Source organism: Muntiacus reevesi, chromosome 7 (assembly GCF_963930625.1).
Source record: "Muntiacus reevesi chromosome 7, mMunRee1.1, whole genome shotgun sequence".
Classification (NCBI taxonomy): Eukaryota; Metazoa; Chordata; class Mammalia; order Artiodactyla; family Cervidae; genus Muntiacus; species Muntiacus reevesi.
In genome coordinates, this window is record NC_089255.1 from 83,553,245 (window position 1) to 83,574,434 (window position 21,190).

General features: G+C 45.4%; 2 protein-coding genes across 2 annotated transcripts in view; both read left to right on the forward strand.

The window, feature by feature from the left end:
• TTLL5 (tubulin tyrosine ligase like 5) overlaps positions 1-21,190 on the forward strand; it is a 404,612-nt gene that overhangs the window by 45,627 nt on the left and 337,795 nt on the right. The window lies entirely within an intron of this gene.
• LOC136172659 (heme transporter FLVCR2-like) overlaps positions 7,427-21,190 on the forward strand; it is a 28,004-nt gene continuing 14,240 nt past the window's right edge. Inside the window, exons 1-4 of the mRNA XM_065942048.1 lie at positions 7,427-7,981; positions 12,135-12,276; positions 14,917-15,057; positions 20,632-20,699. Coding sequence (XP_065798120.1) covers positions 7,427-7,981; positions 12,135-12,276; positions 14,917-15,057; positions 20,632-20,699 — 906 coding nt within the window. The remainder of the gene's footprint in view (positions 7,982-12,134; positions 12,277-14,916; positions 15,058-20,631; positions 20,700-21,190) is intronic.

Sequence of the window (21,190 nt, forward strand, 5' to 3'; positions counted from 1 at the left end):
GTAACTTCAATGCCCAAGTAACTGTTCCATTAGAAGAGCTTGACATCAGGGTCCCACCAGAGCATGCTGTATGCCTACATGGCACTCATGGACATCTCAGAAAAGGACAGAACTCTCATCTCCCAGCACCTCTCCTCTCAGGCCTACAGAAAGGTAAGGCTGGAAGTGTGGGCTGATGGCACCCCAGGATAGGGCAAAAACACAAGGCTAATACAAATCCCATTAAAAAGGGATGCTGGGACACCTAATATCCCTTAAGCAAGAAACCCACAAGGTAATTCAGCCAGTTCTCAAAAGGTTTTTGAAAATAGGACTGATTACACTTTGTCCCTGTATAACACCCCTATCTTCCCAGTCAAAAAGTCAAACCCAGCAGAGTATTGCTTTGTCTAAGACTTGAGGGCTAGTAATGAAATAGTCTAAGATTTGCACCCTGTGGTAGCTACTTACAACTATCCACTCTCCTTTCAACTATTCTAGGAGAATTAAAGCTGTTTGTAAGTTTTGGACTTGAAAGATTCTTTTTTTCTGCATCCCTATCACAGAAGAATCATAGCAGCTATTTGTTTTTGAATGATAGCACACAAGAACACAGATAGTCCAACAGTATAGTTGGACAGTCCTGCCTCAAGGATTTAAGAATTCCCTGATCTTGGAGACTTCCCTGATGGTCCATGGTTAAGACTCCATGCCTCTACTGCCCTGCGTGGGTCATAGGTTCTCTCCGTGGTTGGGGAACTAAGATCCCACATGCTGCATGTGGTACAGCAGAAAAAAATTCCCTTTACCTTTTTGGGAAATGTTAGTGTTGGTTAGGGACCTTAGAAACTTCAAATTGGATGACAAACTCTTCCTCCAATATGTGGACAATTTGATTATAGAAGCCCTACACAAAATAGTGAAAGTTTTAGTCACTCAGTCGTGTCCCACTCTTTGCAGCCCCGTGGACTGTAGCCCACCAGGCTCCTCTGTGCATGGAATTTTCCAGGCAAGAATACTGGATTGGGTTGCCATTTCCTTCTCCAGGGATCTAACCCGGGTCTCCTGCTTGGTAGGCAGATTCTTTAGCTCTGAGCTACCAGGGAAGCCCCTGGTTTTACTTACCACACAGTCATCCATCATATTAGCTGGAATAAAGCCATGGATATATCGCATTCCGGTCAAAGCAGCCCCACTGTCATCAGAAAATGACCCAACTCCTGAGAGGCCTAGAGAGCAATAGGTTTGTGAGCCCTTAGAAGCCTTAAGGTTGCTCTTCAAAAACGATAAGTATTGAGATTAAAAGTTCCTTGTAGAAGGAATTTCATCAGATTCAGATAGTTGTAGTTAAAGAAAGAGAATTGTATTACTTAGTAAAATTTGAAAGAAATATTCCTAGCCCAAAGCTGATCAATTCCATTTTACAACCACGCCCTCATCATCCCTGTTTAGCAGGAAGTAGCCAGGAAGGTTATCACCCCTTGTTCCCACTAGATTGTATCTAGATTGATACATGGGAATTGTAATAGAAGTGGTGCAGGCATGTTAGCCAGAGACTGTCAGAGGTCCCTCTCAGCCATTTGTTGGTATCACAGTGGTATCACTTCCTCTGATGTGGATAGTTGTAAGTGTAAAAGGAGCCAATTTCAGACTGATGGAAAATAGGTTTTTTCAGACAGTACTCTGTCAAATTCTTGGTCTGCTAGCTTCCTGATTAAAGTCATTATTCATTGCCCCCAGCAACTCACCTCCCATTTACTGCCTTGTCATGTGGTGAGCAGGGCAAGCTTGGATTGGGTAACAGCTGCACATGCTTTCATTCATGTTGAGGTTTCCGGAGACGTATACTCGGGAATTGCCTCTTGGAAGTCACTTCAATTACACCTTAATGTCCCTTCTGGGGCAAGTTAACAAGCTAAGAGGTTCAGGATTGACTATGAAAGGAATGATTCATAACCTCAAAGAACCCATGGAAAATAGAGGACTTAAAGAGGAAAACAAGCATTCATGCTACCATTAGAAAGGAGCTACCAGAAAGGTGAACAGGGTGAACTCCGAACCAGACTTGGGTGCTAAGGAAGGCTTGCTGGAGGAGGTGATGCTTGTCCTGCAGTGAAGCATGGCATATGCTAGGCAAGATATGTTCATAGCGCTGCCTGGGAGCTGCAGGCAGGTCCAGCACGTGGAGGGAAGGGTGGGAGTGGGTGGTGGTGGGAGTGGTGACCACAGCGACATCACAACCTCTTATGTGCTAAGTCAAGGAGTGAGAACTTTCTTGAAGCTAGGGGTGGCTACTGGAGTGTTCAAGGCAGAGCAGAGGCTAGGACAGAAGTGAAAAGCCCTGTGGAACTGAGTGATGGGAACAAGACGTGTAAGAACGATAAAGATGGCAGCAGAGAATCAAGGTAAAAAGCCATGAGAATCTGAACTAAGAAGGTAAGGCGGTCAGCACCCAGTGGATGGAGTAATGGTGCTTCTCAGGGTTTGGGTTTGACTGACTGCGAGCTGGCAGAGCTACTTATTGACACACAGGATTCAGGGGGGAAGCAGAGCTGGGCTTGGCCTTTGGATGCTGGGGCAGCAGGTGACCATAAATATTGTAGAAGGCATCAGACTCCCATAGAGTCTGCAAGCCTGACAGTCACTAGAAGCAGACAGAAGGTCAGAGAAGGATGAAGACTTGTGTGCAGGTAACAGGGCCTCTGACCACACACCTGCTTTTCTGAGGAGACACCCAGCACAGCTTGGGATGACACAGCTCAACTGAAGAGGCTTCCCTGTGGCTCCAGAGTTGGAGACTTGGTGTTCATTTTAGCACCAACATTATAAAGTCCAGGATGTAATTGACCTCACCCCTGGACATCACCTGTGGGCCTCAGAGAAGCAGCTCAATCTCTATTATTGATCTATTTTTAAATTTTGAGGTTTTTTTAAACCAAAGTTTTGCATAGTTTAAAAAACTCAAATTATTATCTATCAAAAATATCATTGCCTACCTTGCTTTCCTAGTCCTCTGAGGCAACTATTTCAGCCATTAGCAGATGATTCTTTGGTATTTACCTTCCTCGCTCTAAATAACATGGGTATACAGATACTTCCAGTTTTTATCCATGATAGGAGTTATTTGCTGATTTTCCAATATGGCAGTCAAGGATTTAGCTCTCATCTCCACCCTCATCTCCACCACATGCATGCACCCACTTCCTGTTCCCCCATCCTCCCAATATACTTGTCATATTTGATCATATCAAGTTCAGTTTTCATATTATTATGATTGTGCTCACATTCATAACTGAGTCTCTTAAGGTAATCATGACTTTGTTCCCTTTTCCTTCATAGCTTTTTATATTTCACTGGAATTTAAGATTGCCTCCCCTCCCCATTTATTTAGTTATATTTGTGGTACTGATCATGAGTCCCAACCCTAATTCTCTCCCACTCTGTAAACCTCTTTCAATATTCTAAAACAGTCTTCTCAGTCTCATCTTGACAAATCTTTCCTGGGGTCTTTGATCATCTTCAGTCTGAACAGGCGGTTTCTCTGCCTGGCTCACAGCTGTCCACTTGGGATGTTCCTTTACTGTCATCTTGGTGAGTCCCATTGCCTTTCCTGGGGTTGGAGTCTTGGTTTCTTCAATCTTACAGCTTACTCTCTCTAGGTTTCCTCCCTCATTTTGCTGAAGCACATCCTTTAGCAGCTTCTTGAGAAGAGAAGGAAGTGCTTTAAAACACTTTACATGTGTGAAAGTGTTTTTTCTTTTCTAGTACTATTTTTTTCCTTTGGTGGTCTCCATGTAGGACTCTAGGCAGGAAATGATTCTCCTTCAGAAAACCTTGTTCTACTGACCTCCAGGTTCCAGGCTTGATGACAACCTGATGACACTCTGCACCTGTTTTCTTGAAAGTATTTTAAGAACCTGTTCTTCTCTCTGTGTAAACTGATTGGCTCTCTTCTTCATTCCAGTTTTCAAAATTCCGTAGTGATAAGAAATTCAACTCAACTCTAAACACAGATATTGAGACAGACATATGCAGTGGAGCTTCCTTCACTCAGGGTTCCAGGCTGAACAAAGACATGTGCAAGAGTTTCTAGCCAGAATATATGGGAAGTGCAGAAGCTGAGGCCGACAGGGTGTGTGGTGAGTGTGCAATACTGCACATGGAAATGACACAAGATGTGTAAGGGCAACATTTATACAAATTCCACATGTCAGTACTTTTTAAGGGGGACTCACGTAGGGTCTCAACCTGATTCATTAGCTATTTAGCCTGCCCATGCCCTTCACATCCTCCATGCTGTCATTTCTACAGCTCCCGTGGAGGTGGTGATAAGCGCTCGAAAAGGGTGCCACACCCCCTGACCTTGGGACTGCTGGAAACCACTGCGTGTACAGCCCAGGTTGCGGTGGGAAGCAGTCCTGGGGTTGGAGGCTTTTGTTTGGTGCTGTGGGAGATGGGAGAGATAAGACTGAGGCACTACCCACCCCCACATGTGTTTTTTGGGGTGGAGGGATTGAGGAGGGCCTACCTCCCTCAACACCCCCAGCCATGGTGTGTCTTCCTTTCTCATCTCTGTTTTGACCATTAAGTCCAGCTCATCTTTGCCTTAGATATGTAACCAAAGGAAAACTAAGAAAAAATTAAAAAATACCACCACCTTTGGACTTCAGGATCAGCTCCTAATGCCAATGGTACTGTTCACCTCCAGGGGACAGACTTCTTAACCTTTCTGCACAGAACCAGGAAGACTTGAACTCAAGGTCAGGGGTTCTCTCTAGCTCCCTGGGGAAGTCAATTGGAATAGAACCAGGAACCAGAATCCCTTTAAGAAAATAATCACTAAAATGTCCTTCTCCTTCAGCTTCAACATGTACCAACTGATGTCTATAGAAAGAACATACTGATAAATAGAACATATAGTAAGCTGCTCAATGAATGTTTCTTCCCTGAATACAAAATATTTCCCTCAATGTAAAATCTACCCCACATTTGTATACCTTTCCTCTCCCTGGTGGGAATCAGCCAAGAGACAGTACTACAGTACTTGGTGGCTGTCAGAATATTGTTTTTTAAAACAATTGACATACTATCTTAATAATTCTCACAGCAACCCTATGACACATGTAGTTTTAATCTTCATTTTACACATTCATAAACTGAAGACTAAAGAGGTAAAATAACTTGCCCAGGATCCCAAAGCCCATAATGTAGAACAAACCCTGAGTACACTAAGTCCAGCGCTCACAGTAGACCTGACTCCCTCCACACAAAAGGCAACCCCAAATACCACTTGAATCCCAGGTTAGACACGTGGGAATTGTCACTAAACTGAAGCGTTGCCCTGGAGGAGCACATGGGAGAGACTCATGGAACGGACTCAGGAAACTGATCTGCTCGTTCTGCTGCTAGTCAGCTGTGGGGCTCTGACAACACCCTCTGACTCTCTGGGCCTCAGTTTGCAGATCCATAAAATGAAGTGAAGAATGTATCTGCAGAGTTTTAGGAGAGAACCGTGATAATCTAGGAAAAGAAACAGACCTCTCAGAGGGCTTCCCGAGAATGGAAGTTCCATGTTCCCTGGAGAAAGATGGGGAAAACTTTGGAATTTTGAGACAGGGGATGGGAAATTAAGGTAGAAGTTCTTTAGATGGGTATGAGTTCCCTCTTCAGACACTCTGCTATAACCCAAGACTTCATGATTTCTACCAAAAAATTGGATGCCTTCAAGTAGTGTTCCCTCTCCTAGAAACCAGTGGCTCTCAAACCACAAGGGTGCTCACTTGACTGCAAGTTGAGATCACCTGGGCAGTTTTAAACATGCTCAGGCTGGATCCACTCTCAGAGACCTGATCAGGGGTATGGCAGAGGCTTTGGGAATGTGGAGCTCCCCATGTGATTTTAATGTGCAGAACAAGTTTAGAACCACATCTACAGAGCCTTAAATTCTTCATTTTTTGCTGTGAAAATTAAAGAACACAGCAAGAGAGCATAGCACCCAGTGGCACTTGAGCTTTAATATGCTAACAAATGAATCACATAGAGGTCTTTTAAAATGCAGCCGCTAATTCAGTAGGTTGGGGGTGAACCTGGGCTTCTGCCTTTGTAATAAACCCAAGGGGATGCCAATACTGCTGTCCCCAAACTGTGCCTGAGTAGCCAGCCTGTATCATGAACAGATACACACTTGCAGGAGAATTATGCCCCTTTAGATCGGCTGAGACCTTAAGTAAGAAGTTACTTCCCTTCTTTGTGCCTCAGTTTTCGAATCTAAAAAATGCAGACTAGTGATAGCACTTACATCACGAATTCTTGTGATGCTTAAATGAGTGAATACCGTAAACAGATTTAGCACAACACAAAAATTTGTGTGTTTTTAATTGTTAAGATAGCTGACACTCCTGGAATGCTTACTACCTGCCAGGAATTTTCAAAGTGCTTTCAAATCTTAACCCACTCAAACCTCCAAACAATACTGTGAGGAAGGTACCATTATCTCATCATCCTTGTTTCACAGATTTTCAAAAAAAATGGAGCCACAGAGTTGGGGAGAATCTTAATTTACAGAACACACCTAGGAGCAGCTGGGCTGGTGTTTGAAACCAGGGGAGATCTGGCCTCTAATCTCTCAGGGCTGAAACAAGTTAGTGTTTGAGGATTTGACTTGAGGGTTTACCTTCTGGGATGGATTGCAGACCAGCAGGGGGCAGTCTAGGGCTACCTGGCTACAGAGACCACTTAACAGTGTGTGCTGTGCTAAGCAGTTCACTCAACTTTCACTGGGTCTTCAGCATCTCAGAACTCCCCCTCTCCCCTCCCACTCAGGTCCCCGCGGGCGTAGGAGGCCACCCAGGAATCCAAAGGAAAGAAGAACCCTGCCAATTAGCTGCAAATCTGAGTTCCCTAACAAAAGACCAGGTCTGGGGGAAAAGCAACTAGGAGACAAGTTTTCCGTAACTCACCTTTATCCCAAGAGCACAACCAGCCTGGGAAATCTACAGATTTCTCTTTATACGGAAAGTCTAGCAAAAAGGGTCGGGAATTAGGGTGGGAGAGTGAGGTGGAGCCAGGCCCCAAAGCCCGCCCCAGAGCTATCAGAGTCCTGCAAAATTCTTGTGCAGGGAGATAACTGTTTTTGATGGGCTGAACTGTTTTTGATGGCCAGAAAGCCTTGGGAGGTTTCCAGGACTGGCTTGAGGCATTTTCCACCAGCCTAGGGGATAGTAGTCAGGGAGAGAGGACATAAAGGCCAAGTGGGAGCAGAACTGGGAGGTGAGCACAGGGAGCCCCACGTTAGGCTCTTTGGTAGGCTCAGGCTTCCCTTTATTCTGTGACTCTAGGACAGGTGGGGCAAGTGGCCTGAGGGCTTCAGAGAACCGGTCACAGCACTGTCGCTAAAGACTGCTGGAGTCCCTAGCACGTGCTCAAGACTCCGATAGAGGTTGTAGTCATGGCAGATGAAGATCCCAACCAACAGGAGCATGATGGCACCCCTTCTCAGATGCCCCCACTCGAGGCAGAAGCCCATGGCTACACCCTATTCAGAGTTTTGGACAGAGAGTTCATGATCAAGGTGAGCAAGCGCCGGTGGGCCGTGGTCCTGGTGTTCAGCTGCTACTCCATGTGCAACGCCTTCCAGTGGATCCACTACGCCGCCATCAATAACATCTTCATGTACTTCTACGGGGTCAGTTCTTTTACCATCGACTGGCTGTCCATGTGCTACATGCTGGTCTACATCCCTCTGCTCCTGCCAGTGGCCTGGCTCTTGGAGAAGTTCGGCCTGCGGACCATTGCCCTCGCTGGCTCCGCTCTCAACTGCCTGGGGGCCTGGGTGAAGGTGGGCAGCCTACAGCCACATCTCTTCCCAGTCACCATGCTGGGCCAGGTCGTCTGCTCCGTGGCCCAGGTCTTCATCCTGGGTATGCCCTCCCCCATTGCTTCTGTCTGGTTCGGAGATGATGAGGTGTCAACTGCCTGCTCCATTGCTGTCCTCGGCAATCAGGTGGGTGGAGGAGTGGGTGTTCACTGGGGACTGAGTGTTCATTGTACCGAACTGCCTCATTGTGTGAAAGCTGTGTTTTCCCTCTGCAACAGTGTTTGCGGCCCTAGTGAAGTGTGGCTGCGTCTGACTAAGTGTGATTGAGTGACTGTGAGAAGAGTGGGGAGACAGAAGGATGGGCCTTTCCTGTCACCCACGGTATCTCCTCCGCAGGCAGAAAGCCTGCTGTCGCCGTCTTTATGATCTCATTCCTCAATTTACTTCACCAGCTTGAACCTGTGAATTCTGCACTGCTGTTCTTTCTTGGGGAGCAGTCCCTGCGTGTCAGACTATTCTGTGTCGTAGAGTCTGGCAGATGTTTTTGCCCGTCCAACCAGCTTTCCTCAAGCGCAGCACCGCCCTGTGGAAAAGCAGAGCGGGGCCCTGGTGGCCCTGGTGGTGGTCTCACCTTCTTTACACTCAGCTGAGGCGAGGACAGCGGGAGCGGAGTTTGGGGCCCAACCCTTCCCTGGGGGTTAGAGTCAGGCGCAGGAGGATGGGACAGAACTATTGCTCTGATTTCCAAGGCCTAGAAACCACGGAAAGTCCTGGAAAGCTCGTATATGAAGCTTTTGTTTTTCCTTCATTCTGTAAGGAGAATCTTAAATTCTTTGCATCTCTGTTGAGTTTATGGGCCAGAAAGTTGGGCATGTTATGAACCCGATTTTTAAAATAGTGTTGAAGTAGACATATTTTACCCAGTCACACATGTACAATTCAATGGCATTAGTTTCAAAAGGTTGTATAAGAATTACCAATATATGTACCCAAAACTTTTTTTCTTCATCCCCAAAAACTCTGTATCGGTTAAATAACAACCTGATCTTTCCCCCTCCTCCTGCCTCTAGTAAGCTCTTCTACTTTCTATGAATGTGCATGTTCTAGGTACTGCAAATAACCAATATCAAGTAATTTTGTCTTTTGAGTCTGGCTTACAAACTCTTTTTTTGTATGCTGATAAAACTCAAAAACTTATTATAATTATTGTTATTTTGCATGTTTTGAAATTGTGGGTCATATAAGACTTCTAGGTTGAGACTTCTAGGGCAGGTAAAGAGGAACTGAATGCCAGTTCTGGTTTCTCCTTCATGCAAAGCCCTCACCAAAGATGGGTGGGTGAGCTCAGAGGCTGGCCACTCTGGGAAGGAAACTAGACCAGTGCTCCCTCAAATGGTGCCCATTTACCTCACCTCTGGCTCCAGGACAAACTGCAGATGCCTGGGCCCTCACCTGGACTTCCTAATCAGATCCTCTAAGGAAGAGGCCAGGCGCCTGTGTATCCACCTGGCTTCCCAGGCGAGGTTTGTGATCAGACGTGAAATCACCAGGAGAGAGGAGCACTGTGCCCTGGGAAGGCGCCCTCCTGCCTGGAGCCGGGTTCCTGTCAGGGCTGCTGTGTCTGTGCTGCAGTAGGATGGACCCGTTCCCAGGTGGAGGAGCTGGGATCTCAGTCACTCTCCAGATTGAGACGGGAGGGTGGGCTTGGGACAGCGATTATAATTCTGATTCACTTGAGGTTCTGAAAATATCCTGGAACCCTGGGGAGTGTGGGGCAGGGTGGCAGAGGCCCTGCATGCCTGCGAGGTGGAACCACAGCAGAAGCTTCTAATCTTTAGCTCAGTGCACTGCATGGGAGGAGGCTCTGGGAGCCTGGCCTGACTTCTGTCCTGGCCGTGTTGTGTTGGCAGGCAGTCTTGAGGGCCTGACGATTCTGTGGAATCAAGTCTCCGTCTCCAGTTTCCTTCTCCCTCGACCTTCCCACCCAGCCTGTCCTGTAGTAGATTGTGGACCAGGAAGCTCCACACCATTGTCCCTCCCACAGATACATGAAATAAACTAGAAAGTGGCTAAAATAGCTTTCCTATGGGAGTTTTTCAAAGTCAACAACCAAACACATGCCCAACCAGGAAAAAGCCATGTTCAACATGATAGAAAACTTAATGGAGGTTTTGCTCACCCTTGCCCTCCCCTCTCCCTATCCTGTGTTTGCCAACACCCCATTCCTTTCTGCAAACCTAACACAGCACAGCACACCAAATTTATGTTTTACCTAATGGTACTTAAAAAAATTTTTTATAGGAGTGTAGTTGATTTGCAGTGTTGTGTTAGCCCCAGGTGTACAGCAAAGTGAATCCATTATCAATATACATTTATCTACCCTTTTTAAATTATTTTCCAAAATGGGCCATTATAGAGTATTGAGTAGTGTTTTATATAGTAAATGTTATGAATTCAGTTCACTTTAGTCGCTGTCATGTCTGACTCTTTGTGACCCCATGAACTGTAACACACCAGGCCTCCCTGTCCATCAGCAACTCCCAGAGTTCACTCAAACTCATGTCCATTGAGTCGGTCATGCCATCCAATCATCTCATCCTCTGTCATCCCCTTCTCCTCCTGCCCTCAATCTTTCCCAGCATCAGGGTCTTTTCAAATGAGTCAGCTCTTCTCATCAGGGGGCCAAAGTATTGGAGTTTCAGCTTCAACATCAGTCCTTCCAATGGACACCCAGGATTGATTTCCTTTAGGATGGACTGGTTGGATCTCCTTGCAGTCCAAGGGACTCTCAAGAGTCTTCTCCAACACCACAGTTCAAAAGCATCAATTCTTCTGTGCTCAGCTTTCTTTATAGTCCAACTCTCACATCCATATATGACTACTGGAAAAACCATAGCCTTGACTAGACAGACCTTTGTTGACAAAGTAATGTCTCTGCTTTTTAATATGCTATCTAAGTTGGTCATAACTTTCCTTCCAAGGAGTAAGCGTCTTTTAATTTCATGGCTGCAGTCACCATCTGCAGTGATTTTGGAGCCCAAAAAAATAAAGTCTGACACTGTTTCCACTGTTTCCCCATCTATTTGCCATGAAGTGATGGGACCAGATGCCATGATCTTAGTTTTCTGAATTTTGAGCTTTAAGCCAACTTTTTCACTCTCCTCTTTCATCCTCATAAAGAGCTCTTTAGTAGTTCCTCTTCACTTTCTGCCATTAGAATGGTATTATCTGCATAGATATGAGGTTGTTGCTTTTTCTCCCAGCAATCTTGATTCCAGCTTGTGATTCATCCAACTCAGCATTTCACATGATGAACTCTGCATATGGGTTTCCCAAGTGACTCAGTAGTAAAGAATCTGCCTGCAATGTAGGAGACATGGATTCAATCCCTGGGTTGTGAAGATCCCCTGGAGAAGGAAATGGCAACCCACTCCAGTATTCTTGCCTGGAGAATCCCATGGAGAGAAGAGACTGGCAGGCTACAGTCCAAGGGGTCGAAAAGAGTTGGACAAGACTTAGCGACTAAACAACAGCAACTCTGAATAGAAGTTAAATAAGCAGGGATACTGTTTTGTCATACTCCTTTCCCAATTTTGAGCCAGTCAATTGTTCTATGTAGTGATCTGTTAGATTCTCGACCCAGATACAGAATTCTCAGGAGACAGGTAAAGTGGTCTGGTACTCCTATCTCTTTAAGAATTTTCCACAGTTTGTTGTGATCCATACAGTCAAAGGTTTTCATGTAGTCAATGAAGCAAAAGAAGATGTTTTTTCTGAAACTCCCATGCTTTTTTTCATGATCCAATGAATGTTGGCAATTTGATCTCTGAATCCTCTGCCTCTTTGAAACTCAACTTGTACATCTGGAAGTTCTTGGTTCTTGTACTGCTGAGCCTAGCTTGAAGGATTTTGAGCATTCCACATTTAAGAGATATCATAATGATATTTGTTTTTCTCTGTCTGACTTATTTCACTCAGCATGAGAATCTCTAGGTACATCAGTGTTGCTGCAAATCACATGATTTCATTCTACCTTAGAGATGGGAGTATAGGAACAATTGTTCAGTAGTTTGCAGCTAGAGAAGAGCCAGGTTGCATTGAGAACCCCAACTATAATTTTTTCAATAGGATTGATACTGAGGGCTGTCATAAATGTACATGAGTTGAATTGTGAAGCAGAAGAAAGATCTCTATGGTGTCTTAAGAAGGAAAACAATCCCTGTTTGTGTTCTAAGAAAGAATGGAAGCTGAGGATTATGATCCTGATTAGGAGTGTGTTAAATGTGTATGTCACCTCTTGGACACTTATACTACAATTGGTTCTCTCTGTCTTCCATAGCTTGGAAATGCCCTTGGGTTCTTGGTCCCTGCTGTCTCGGTACCCAACATCGACAACCCTGATGAGCTTGCCTACTACATCAGCCTCATGTTCTACATAACAGCAGGTGTGGCCACTCTGCTTTTCATCCTTGTCCTCATCGGTAAGGTCATTAGCAGATTTAAGGGGTCTGTGGGGACGGAGGGAGGTCCTGCTGCCTAGGGTGAGGACCTTATGAACATGACCCTAGAACACCATTCTAGGTACCGTGTATTCTACAAAATGTATCTACAGAAATTGGAGGCTGGGCTTCTGATGGTCTTCCAGCCTTATAGCCTGAGTTACTGCTCACACAATGCTAGCTGGTCAGGTGTACTTTGTTAGCTGCTCAGTAAGGTTTAGCGTGAAGTTTCCTAGCGCGACCTCATTAGAATTAATGGGCAGCCTGCCGATTCCCTTGATGAAACCCTGGTGAGCATTTAAGATGTCACAGGCCCTGTGCTGAGTGTGCCTGATCTCACTGATTCTTCAGGTGCCCTATAGAGGGGGTACCGGTATCAGTTCACTTAACTAAGAGGAAACTGATACTTGCGGAGAGTGATAGTATTCAAGATTAGATAGTAAGTGGCAGAGATTGGATTCAAGCCTAAATTGTTTAACTCCATACTCTAAATTTCTGGAACAAAATAGGATTGACCTACAAACACTAGTCCTCTCATACATTCACCTGAAAATACTTGGGGACCACATTCTAAAAATACTTTTTAAAAAGGTATATAAGATAGGCTTATTATGGAAAAATCTAGAAAATACAAAAAAAAAAAAGCATAAAGAAAAGGGGTCACCATTGTACCAGCTAATCCCAGCCAGCAACCTCTAATAACTACTATTAATTTTATATGAATATATGTCTAAACATTGAGATATTTGGTTAATATGATTTATATCCTCTTTTATCATGAGTGATACCACACAGGCTGTGATAAATTCAGAAAGAGTGCAGGAGAAGTATTCATTTTCAGTGAATCATTTGTCTTTAAAGATTAACCAGCTGTCTCTTAATATCTGAGAATTCCACCACACATGTTAAAGTTTTCCTTCCTTCCCGCTGGCCTCACCTCCAGAGTCAAACAGTTTTATGATCACACACCTCATCCATCTGTTCTCACTGTCATTCCCTGCCCGGGTCCAAGCTGAGGAGGGGCTGCCTGTGGCTTTTCAAAGCTCACAGGATCTCTTGGATGGAGTTCCTTGTTGTTTCTGGAAAGGTGGGAAGCTGTGAAACTGTGGCTGAGAACAATCTCAGCCAGAATTGAAGTTTCAAACTGTAAATTACCCAGTTGTAAATCCTTGTTTATAGCAAATGAGGGCCTGGTCCTCATTGCAGTTGAGATCTGAAGGTAGGACATTTCTACAGTGTGACATTTTACTATTAATCACACATAGTGGTTGACTGAAAAGAACTGAAAAATCTTATCTGAATTGTGGTTTGCAGTTGGCAAGTCCCTGAGCAAACTCTGCCATTACAGATATTAAAAAACAAAACAAAACACCTCTTTCCTTGATTTCTTTCCCCTAATAGAAAACTTGGGACCAAATTGTTAGCTCAGCTGGTCAAGAATCTGCCTGCAATGCAGGAAACCCTGGTTCGATTCCTGGGTCAGGAAGATCCCCTGGGGAAGGGATAGGTTACCCACTCCAGTACTTTTGCCTAGAGAATCCCCATGGACAGAGAAGCCTGGCAGGCTGTAGTCCAGGGGACTTCGAAGAGTCAGACACGACTAAGCACAGCACATACACATAATAGAAGGGGAGGTGAACTGGCCAGGTAACGGATGAGAGGTTCCCGAAGGTGGTAAGTTGTTCAACACTATTTCCAGAGAAGGAAGAAGTAGGGCCCTGTAGTCTGGGCTGGAGGGTTGTCTGAGCGGGGGGATCATTTGATCTTCAAGAGATTAAACCTCATTTCCAGACCTTCCTCTAAATGGAGACAGTCTCCTGACCTTTCCCAAGTGCTCTTATGGAGGCTGGGGGTGAAGATGGTGCCTCAGCTGGGGGACCCGTTTAGGCAGACCGCTGGTTAAACTGATGTGGCCCCCAGAGAACTGAACAGCCGTCAGTGCAGTGAAATGGGTTGTACCAGCTTACTGAAATCAGAACATAAAGAGGATGGTTTTCCCACTGTCCCTCCCCGGTCCTTCCTATCAGAGGCCCCATCCTGCAGAGCCTGTGTTAGTCCTCTGGTTTCTCAGGAGGCAGATGTCTGATTCCCGCTCTGAGAAACTAGGGACGGATTCGAGGTCTCTCCAATAGGAGCAACTCCTTTCCCTTACTCAGGGAGTGGCAGCATGTGCCAGGCTTTGTGCTCAGCATGGGCAGCCCAGCCCTTTCCCTGGGAGGAGCTCTGGGGCTAAGTCCTCATCTGGGCTCACTAATCCCAAAGCCTCAGCTCTCACTTCCTTCCTGTCCACTGGTTACTATGGGATTTTTCAGTGCTCTACCGTTTTGTATTTGCCATTTGTTATAAGACTCCTTTATTCTTGAGCCCTGCCTGGAAAGTCCAATGATCGCAGCTGTCCAAAGGTCATTAAGAAAAAGTAGTCAAAGGACCAGCCCCTCAGCCACAGACAGTGAGATGCAGCTTCAGGAGAAGAGACTCTAGAGGATTTAATCAAAGAATTAATATTTCTTTTTGGAGTCTGAGCCCCTTCTCAGATAAGGGAGTCAGCTCTTATCCATGGGTCAGCTCTGCAGGAATAAGACCAAGGGATTTGCAATGATTTCTCTGTTTTTTTCCTTTCAGTATTCAAAGAGAAGCCTAAACATCCCCCCAGCAGGGCCCAGTGCCTGAGCTATGCCTTGGCGTCTACTGATGCTTCCTACTTAAGTTCCATCATCCAACTATTCAAAAACCTCAACTTTGTGCTGCTAGTCATCACCTACGGTAAGACGCACGTGTGTCCGAGGTGCACTGGAACAGGGTATGTGAGACCAGAGACCTGACGTTTCTGTGCATCTTGCTGTACTCATTGGAAAAGACCCTGATGCTGGGAAAGATTGGGGGCAGGAGGAGAAGGGGACAACAGAGGATGAGATGGTTGGATGGCATCACCGACTCAATGGACATGAGTTTGAGTGGACTCCAGGAGTTGGTGATGGACAGGGAGGCCTGGCGTGCTGTGGCATGGGGTAGCAAAGAGTCGGACATGACTGAGCGACTGAACTGAACTGAACTACTGTTTCCAGATCCCAAATGTATATGTAAAGTCATCATTTAGGGTTAAGCAGAAGAGTCATGTGTGCCCCAGAGTCTTCCCTGTTCCTTTAAGTTTACCTAGGAAACCATTCCTTCCCCTGTCAAGTCAGTTTAGTTCTCTGACCAGGGATCGAACCCACATCCCTCTTACATTGGAAGGCAGATTTTAACCACTGGACCACCAGGGAAGTCCCTGTTGGGAGTTTTTAAGTCACTGTTTTTTTTTTTTTTTCAGTACTTGCAATTGGTCTGTTCATATTTTCTACTTCTTCCTGGTTCAGTTTTAGAAGGTTGTGTCTTTCTAAGAATTTGTCCATTTCTTCAAGGTTATCCATTTATTGGCATATAGTTTTTTATAGTAGTCTCCTTATGAAACTTTGTACTTATGTGATGTCAGTTTTAACTTCTCTTTTGTTTCTAATTTATGATTTTGTGTTCTTTCGCTTTTCGTGATGAATCTAGCTAAAGGTTTATCAATATTGCTTATCTTTTCAACGAACCAGCTTAAAAGTCCCTACTATTATTGTGTTACTGTTGTTTTCTCCTTGTATGGCTGTTAGCATTTGCCTTATATATTTGGGTGCTTCTATGTTGAGTGTGTATATATAATATATATAAATAATTTTTATATATTCCTTGATCATTATGTAGTGTCCTTCTTTGTATCTTGTAATATTCTTTATTTTAAAGTCTATTTGTCTGATATGAGTATTGCTCTAGCTTTCTCTTGATTTCCACTTGCATGGAATATTTTTTTTTTCCCATTCTGTCCCTTTCAGTCTGTGTGTGTCCCTAGATCTGAAGTGGGTTTCTTATAGACAGCATATATATGGGTCTTATTTTTGTATCCATTCAGTCAGTTTATGTCTTTTGGTTGGAGCATTTGATCTATTTACATTTAAGGTAATTATCAATGTGAATGTTCTTATTGCCATTTTGTTAATTGTTTAGGATTTGTTTTTGAAAGTCTTTTTTCTTCCCTTCTTTTTTTATTCTATTCTCTTGTGAGTGGATGTCTATCTATAGTGATATATTTGGGGTTGCTGTTTTTGTTGCTGTGTATCTATCGTAGATTTTTGGTTTGTGGTTTTCATAGCTTTTGATATAGCAGTCTATACATATACAAGACTGTTTTAAGTTGCTGGTCTTCTGATTTCAAGTGCATTTCCAATATCCTGCATTTGTGCTCTCCTCGCGATTGCTGGTTTTGATATCATATGTGTGTGTGGATTATTTCCTACCTTTGTGTTTGTCTTTTGTCTTTCCTAGTGAGCTTCCTCATTTGCAATTTTCTTGATTCTAGTTGCCTTATTTTTTTCCCCCTGCCTAGAGAATTCTTTTAGAATTTGTTATAACACTGGTGGTGCTGAATTCTTTTAGCTTTTGCTTATCTGTAAAGCTTGATTTCTCCATCAATCTGAGTGACCTGTCTAGGTAGAGTATTCTTGGTTGTAGGTTGTTCCTTTTCATTACTTCAATTATATCATGCCATTCCCTTCTGGCCAGCAAAGTTTCTGCTGAAAAATCAGCTGATAACCTTCAGGGAAAGATTTGAGGCCTGGGGTGAAGGGGTGACAGAGGATGAGATGGTTGAATAGCATCACCAACTCAATGGACATGAGCTTGAGCAAACTCCAGGACATAGTGTAGGACAGGGAAGCCTGGCATGCTGTAGTCCATGGGGCCGCAAAGAGTTGGATACGACTTAGTGACTGAACAATGACAACCTTATGGGAGTTCCCTTGTATGTTATTTGTTGCTTCTCCCTGGTTGCTTTTAGTAGTTTTTCTTTGTCTTTAATTTTTGTCAGTTTGATTAATATGTGTCTCTGCATGTTCTCCTTGGGGTTATCTTATATGGGACTCTCTCTGCCTCCTGGGCTTGAGTGAGAGTTTACTTTCTCATATTAGGAAATTTTTGACTATAATCTCTTCAAATATTTTCTCAGGCCCTCTCTTCTCCTTTTGGACCCCTATAATACAAGTGTTGGTATGTTTAACGTTGTCCTAGAAGTCTCTGAGACTGTCCTCATTTCTTTTCATTCTTTTTTCTTTATTCTGTCCTACAACAGTGATTTCCATCATTCTGTCTCCCACCTCATTTATTTGCTCTTCTGTCTCAGTTATTCTGCTATCGATACCTCCTAGTGTATTTTTTTATAGCAGTTGCTGTATTGTTCATCTCTGTTTGTTCTTTGTATTTCCTAGCTCTTTGTTGAACATCTCTTGTAACATCTCAGTCTGTGCTTTCATTCTTTTTCCAAGTGTGGCATTTTTGCAAGAGGAGATGAGCTCAAGTTCTTCTCCTCTTCCCTCTTTTCTGGAATCTAGGGGCTGCTTTTGGTTTAGATGCTCGATGCCTCTTCCTCAGTGTGTGCTGCCTGTTATCCCGGTGATACGGGGTGTGCAGCTGCAGCAGGCCTTGCGTGCCCCCAGGACAGTGGGCACAGAGCCTGGCGCCTGCTCATGGGTCTCCTAGTGGCATCTGTGCCTGCCCCTGAAGCCCACCAGGACAGTGGTGACTTGTGCTGTCCTTGGACCTCCAGTAAATGGTGTTCTGTTTCCTGGGCATGCTCACAGGGAAAGAAGCTCTTACGGTGGTCCTGCCCTCTCCTCATGTGCCTCTAATAATGGCACCTTGCCTCTCTGGCAGGCCCAAGCATCTTCTAAGTATACCCTCCGTAGCTGCAGTCCCCTACTCAGGCTATTTTCATGCAGCCAACCCTGGTCCTCTCCCCAGGTCTGACCCCTGAAGCCTGAGCTTCATCATCCAGTCCCTGCCCGGACCAACGGAGGAGTATCTGAGGCTGGGAGGGGCCGGGAGACGGTGCTGACCTTCTGTGTGGGTCATTCTCCTTTTTGCCTCTGACAAACCAGTTGCTGTGCCCTCCTCCTGGGCTCAGAAGCTCTTTCTCCATCCAGTCTTATCCCCGTGCTGGTGAGGAGGCTTCCCCAGGTTCGGGAACCTTCCCTACTTCACAGCTCCCTTCTGGGGCAGAGGCCCCACACTGATTCCTTCTTTGTGGAGGTTTTCTCGTCTTTATGGAAGTCTGAGGGCTTCGTCAGTGTTCAGTAGCTGTTCTGTGTGATTTGGTCCATTGCAGGTGTGTTTCTAATGTTTTGGTGGGAGATCAGCTCCACGTCCTGCTCCTCTACCAGCTTGTTCCCCCTCCTGGGCCATCTTCTCACCCCTGTTGGGAAGCCATTCATTGTCCTTCTCTGAGCACGGTGACTCTTTCCACTGGCCTGTCCTTTATGGAGGTCCTGGCAACCATGCCTCTGCATGAGTTATAAACTATCGTGGCTCCTGGGAGGGGTTAAGGCAGGGTGAGGGCCATGCCCACATTTCTCTGCACTGAGCCATCAGCTTGGGGGCAAAAGAGAATGGCTTCCAAGTGGTTCTGTGACCTGGGGTCCTGTGGACTGGCTCCAGTGAAGGGGGCGCCTGAGGCTGCCATGCCTGGGTACCGTGTCCTATCTTATGTCCTTCTAAAAGGACCTAATGCCAGGTATGCCAGTGGCAGTCATGTGAGCCTCAAAATTAGCTGAAATTAAAAAGACCCATGGTGAGTCTTCCAGACTGGCATCTGTATAATTGTTTTTCAAACCTGAGTGTACCTTTCACATCTATAAATTTGGAAGAGAATATGAACTTCCCTGGTGACTCAGATGGTAAAGCATCTATCCACGATGTGGGAGACCTGGGTTCAATCTCTATGTCAGGAAGATTCCCTGGAGAAGGAAATGGCAACCCACTTCAGCACTCTTGCCTGGAAAATCCCATGGATGGAGGAGCCTGGTAGGCTATACTCCATGGGATTGCAAAGAGTCAACACGACTGAGTGACTTCACTTCACATGACCTACTTTCTAGGGTCATTAGGATTGTAAGTTGCTTAGAAAAGTGTCTACTACATAAGGACGTGCCTCTACCCTCACCACCAGCATCACCAGCATCACCACCAGCATCACCACCACCACCATCATCATCACCATCACCACCACCACCACCACCATCACCACCACCATCACCACCATCACCACCACCACCACCACCACCACCACCACCATCACCATCATCACCACCACCAACACCAACACCACCATCACCACCACCACCACCACCATCACCACCACCACCACCAGCACCACCACCAGCACCATCACCACCACCACCACCACCACCACCACCATCATCATCATCATCACTACCACCACCACCACCATCACCACCACCATCACCACCATCACCACCACCAACACCAACACCACCACCATCACCATCATCACCACCACCAACACCAACACCACCACCACCACCACCAACACCACCATCACCACCACCACCACCACCACCACCACCACCACCACCACCACCAGCACCACCACCAGCACCATCACCACCACCACCACCACCACCACCACCATCACCACCACCACCACCATCATCATCATCAGCCATCACCATTAATTCCTGAGGCTGCCCTGCCTGGGCACTGTGTTCTGTCTTATATCTTTCTAAGTGGACCCAATGCCAAGTGTGCCAGTGGTAGTTGTGTGAGCCTCACCACCATCATAATCATTATTATGAAGGGAGGGTAGGAGGCCCTTTTCCTTGGATCAGTTTTAGTCTCATCTTAGTTACAAAGTCACTATATGGTTTTGGACAAATGGTTTCATTCTCTAATGACACCGATTACTACAATATATTCTAGGTGCTCCTTTTACTTGCTGGATGAATCAATGAATCAGGAGAGTCAACTAGATGTTCTTTAGGGTCCTTTCTGATTTCAAATATAAGATTTTGGGTGATATGAAATGTGAGAAGAGAGTTTGAAGAGGGGTGTTGGAAACAGGTGACAATCTATTTGCAGAGGGAGTGTTGTCAGGGGTCAGAGGTCTGGAGGATTCTGGGGAGGGCATAAGTCATCAAGAGGAGGTAGAAGGTGTCCAGTAGTTTCACTGAACCGTTAGGTCAGGCCAACCTTTAAGAGGGATGTAGACAGTTCTGACTGAGAGTGATATGTACTTTCTGGAGTCTGTGTCTCCAGGACAGAGCTAAAGGGATGAGAGGGCAATGCTGTGTGGTTAAGGAGAGAGTAAGGTGATTACTTTTAGTTGTTCTCAAGCACTTCTTCTCTGAGGGCACCATTCCCACTGCAAGGAGGTGAGCGTTTCTGACCTCTCACCTCTGGGAGCAGAAGTCAGCAGTGGCCCCAGCAGGAGAATGACCCTAACGCTATGTTTCTCCCTGCCTCCTTCAGGTCTGAATGCTGGTGCTTTTTATGCCTTGTGCACCCTGCTGAATCGCATGGTGATCTTCCACTACATGGTAAGGGTGTTCTCCAAACCTGCTGCGTCCTGAGAGAAGGTGATTTCTAGTCTGGGCAGGAGCTGGGGCGGCAGCATGCTATGGTGTGTGCTCCAGGATTTGAAGGGAGGCAGCTCTGGGTCTCAGCCCCACCACCAATAGAAATCAGATGTGTGATAAGCTGGTTTACCATCTCCTAGCTCTCATTTTCTTTTCTCAAAAGAAGCCTAATTACTTATTGAAAGATTTGTTGAGGTTTAGAAAGTAAATACTAAGATATATATATGTAAAGTACATAACATGGTGCCAGACAACATAGTAGGCAAACACATATACACATAGACTCACAGATGAAATGTTTAAGTTGTGAAATGTGGGCAAGGTTTAATTTTAAACGCTTAGTGGCTCAACGGAAAGCATGCTGTGAATGTTTCCAGAACCAAGAAGGGCTGGGAATGGGACTCTGAGTATTTAGAATCAGGAATCCAAGGCCCAGGCCTCTTTTTTAAAAA